General features: G+C 49.9%; 1 protein-coding gene across 1 annotated transcript; it reads left to right on the top strand.

Moving 5' to 3' along the window:
* The first annotated feature begins 712 nt into the window (after positions 1-712).
* Positions 713-2,222, top strand: LOC111073251 (gustatory receptor for bitter taste 93a). Its single transcript, XM_022365475.2, has 2 exons — positions 713-1,789; positions 1,852-2,222. The coding sequence occupies exons 1-2, from the start codon at positions 713-715 to the stop codon at positions 2,041-2,043; spliced, it is 1,269 nt and encodes a 422-aa protein (XP_022221167.2). The 3' UTR covers positions 2,044-2,222.
* Positions 2,223-3,269: the final 1,047 nt, after the last annotated feature.

Below are 3,269 nucleotides of genomic sequence, written 5' to 3'. Positions count from 1 at the left end.
TTTTGTTTTGTTTTACAAATGATAATCCATTTATAGAACGCCAACCGAAATCAGAGGAGAGAACAAATTACAAAAATTGTTGGAAAACTGCGTACAAACTTTATAAATACATTTCACCTCATTACAAAAAAATATTCGATTGGAATTTTCGATTGGTTTTTGTGGTTGTTGTTGTGTTTGCTCTGCCCAAAACGACTTCATCGTGGATGGGCATAAATATCAATTTACGCCCATTTTTTTTGTTCACTCGTTTGGGTTTGTTTCTTGAGCAACATCTGTTCCAATGTGCCGTGGCCCATGGGCACAGGAGGGCACTGTCAAAGCCCAAGTGGATCTGGATCTGAATCTGGGTATGAGTCTGGTGCTGGGTGGGGCTGGCCTGTCCATCATCATCGTTGCCCGATTATTATTGTTGTTGCACACAGAGGGCCCCGTTGCCGTTGCTTTGGCCCTGGGCCCTGAGCCCTGAGCCCTGGGCCAATCAGTCAGCGAGGCACTCAGCGAAGCGTGAATGCCAATTGCCGATATCTACACATTCAATTAATAAAATCAACAGCAAAACACACACACATCGACTGAGGACCAAACCGAACCGAACCGAAGCGGAGCGCAGCTCTTATCGCCCCGGCCAGGACATGTCATTAGCCAAGCTCCAGTGCCATCCAATCCAGTTCGGCCTCAGTTCAGTTTCAGTGTCAGTTGGGGCCTGGATATGGCCAAGTACAGTCAGCAGAATCGAAGCGATGGAGTGCAGGTGGAGGCCTGGTCGCGGGGCATTATGGTGGCACTGTATCGGGTGGCTCGACTGCTGTCGCTCATCTCCTTTCGCCTGGATCGCGAAGAATTGCAGCTGAAGCTGTCAAAGAGTGGCAGCAGAAACAGGATCCTGGAGACTGTCTGGCGCATCCTGGTGATACTGACCTATGCGGGTGTCTGGCCACAACTATCCGCGCACCAGATCACCAGCCAGCCGGAAAGCTATGCGGATCTATTTGTCTCATTGCAGTCCCTGTCGGTGTCCATTCTGGCAGTGCTTTCCTTCATCATTCAGGCCAAGGGCGAGGACAAGTTCCGCACGGTGCTCAATCGCTACTTGGCGCTGTATCGCCGCATCTGTGCGGTGACTGGCGTTAGTCAGCTCTTTCCCATGAAGTTCATTGTGTATTTCCTGCTCAAATCGCTGCTGACAATTGGTGGCTGCGTGCACGAGCTGCCGCCGCTGCTAAAGGCGGAACACTTTGCCGACGTTGGCCGCAGCGTGGCCGTCATCGTGGGCATCTACATGTGGCTGGGCACCCTCTTTGTGCTCGATGCCTGCTTCATGGGCTTCCTGGTCTCCGGCATTCTGTACGAGCACATGGCCTCCAATATCCAGCTAATGTTGCAGCGCATGCAGATCATAGAGTGCCAGGATACGGCCGTCCGGCTGAGCAACTACCAGCGGATGCGACTCCTTTGCGACTATGCCGACGAGCTGGACGAGCGTGCCGCCATCTACAGTGAGCTGTACGAGGTGACGATCGCCTTTCGCCGCATGCTGCAGTGGCAGATCCTCTTCTATGTGTACTACAACTTCATCAGCATCTGCCTGATGCTCTACCAGTGCATTCTGTCGTATCTGAACGCGAATGAGCTGGCTCTGGTCTCGCTGGCAGTGGCCACCATTAAGCTTCTCAATCTCATTCTGCTGATCATGTGCGCGGACTACGCTGTCCGGGAGTCGCAGAAGCCCAATAGGCTGCCCCTCGATATTGTCTGCACCGATATGGATCAGCGTTGGGATAAGAGTGTGAGTGTTACGTTTGGTTTTGTGGCAAGCAATTTATGTCCTTAATTCGCCCCACCCGTTAGGTGGAAATATTTCTCAGCCAAATGCAAACGCAGCGACTGGAGATCAAAGTTTTGGGCTTCTTTCATCTGAACAACGAGTTTATATTGCTAATTCTATCTGCCACGATATCGTATCTGTTTATACTGATACAGTTTGGCATTACGGGCGGTTTCGAGGCATCCGATGAGGTACGCAAGCAGTTCAATGAGTAAAAATATCATCCTCTTACTGCTTGCTCTTCTCTTCCCCTGAGTGGTAGCGCTGCTCCATTACCTGGGTTCACCTTCAGCTACCGAGTTCATTATCGTTCATTATATCTCTCGTACCACAAAAGTTCTGATACAATTTTTGGGAGTGCTTTGAGGATGAGCTCGTTAAGAACCAAAAGAAAGAGCAAAACCAAATAAAAAAAAGAAATGAAAATGAGCTACAAAAATGTACAAAAATGTGAAATTTCCGAGACTGCGACTGAGACCGAGACACGGTGTAATTATCATAAGTATCTCCCCACCCAACTCCCCCACACTCTTTTTACCTATCCAACTTGATCAACATCGTCATTGTCCAGGGTCGCCAGTTGATTCAGACTCAAAGGCAGAGTCTTTGTCTTTGATTATTTTTGGGCGTCAGCGGAGCGTAACGCGCTTGTCACGCCTATTATATATGTACTATGTTTCCGTATAAATGAAAGATAGAGAGAGAGAGAGCAGAGAGGTTATAGTAGGAGCGGCGGCATCTGAACCCGAACCCGAAGCCGAAGCCGGAGCCCCTGGATCCCAACCGATCTGACGACGACCTGTGGCTGAAAACAAAGCAAACAAAACGGCAAAAATACGCGCTTTTGGCCTGCAACTGAATTAATTTTTGTTTTTTTCTACTCTCTGCTCCGCTGCACACGGAGCGTTGAGGGGCAGTGGGATGGGTAGCATCGGAGCAGGGGATCTCCCAGTCCGAAATCCCTGACACTGACGAGAGAACATTCAAATTTTTGCACTGTTGTTACTACCTTTTTTTTGTTGCGCTCATTTGTAGCTGGCCAAAACCTGGCCAAGCCATGCATATTTCCGGCGGCCAGCAGTGAGGTAGATCAGATCCCAGATCCCAGATCCCAGACTCAGACCCCACACACCCCACCCATTCCAGGGCCAGATGGCAGACCCAGACCCATTCCCATTCCCGTTTCGCTGATTTCCTGCCATTTGGCGCATTTCAAGTATTTTGCAATGTAATTAGTTAGGCAGCTCCCCCATAGCTCTGGGATTGCAATTTCAATGGGAGTTGGTGTTTTAGCTTTGGCTTTGGGGCCTGTGGTCTGGGATTGGGCCTGGCTGCCACATAGCCGAGATGCCGCAAGTTGAAAGATGCCGCCCCCTTTGTTGTGGTGGCGGTGGCGGTGTTGTTGTTGTTGGGGCTACTGTATACACATGTAACTAGCGAC

This window comes from Drosophila obscura, unplaced genomic scaffold (genome assembly GCF_018151105.1).
Source record: "Drosophila obscura isolate BZ-5 IFL unplaced genomic scaffold, ASM1815110v1 contig_150, whole genome shotgun sequence".
NCBI lineage: Eukaryota > Metazoa > Arthropoda > Insecta > Diptera > Drosophilidae > Drosophila > Drosophila obscura.
The sequence above is the reverse complement of the archived record's forward strand: the minus strand, read 5'-3'. Positions and strand labels throughout refer to the sequence as shown.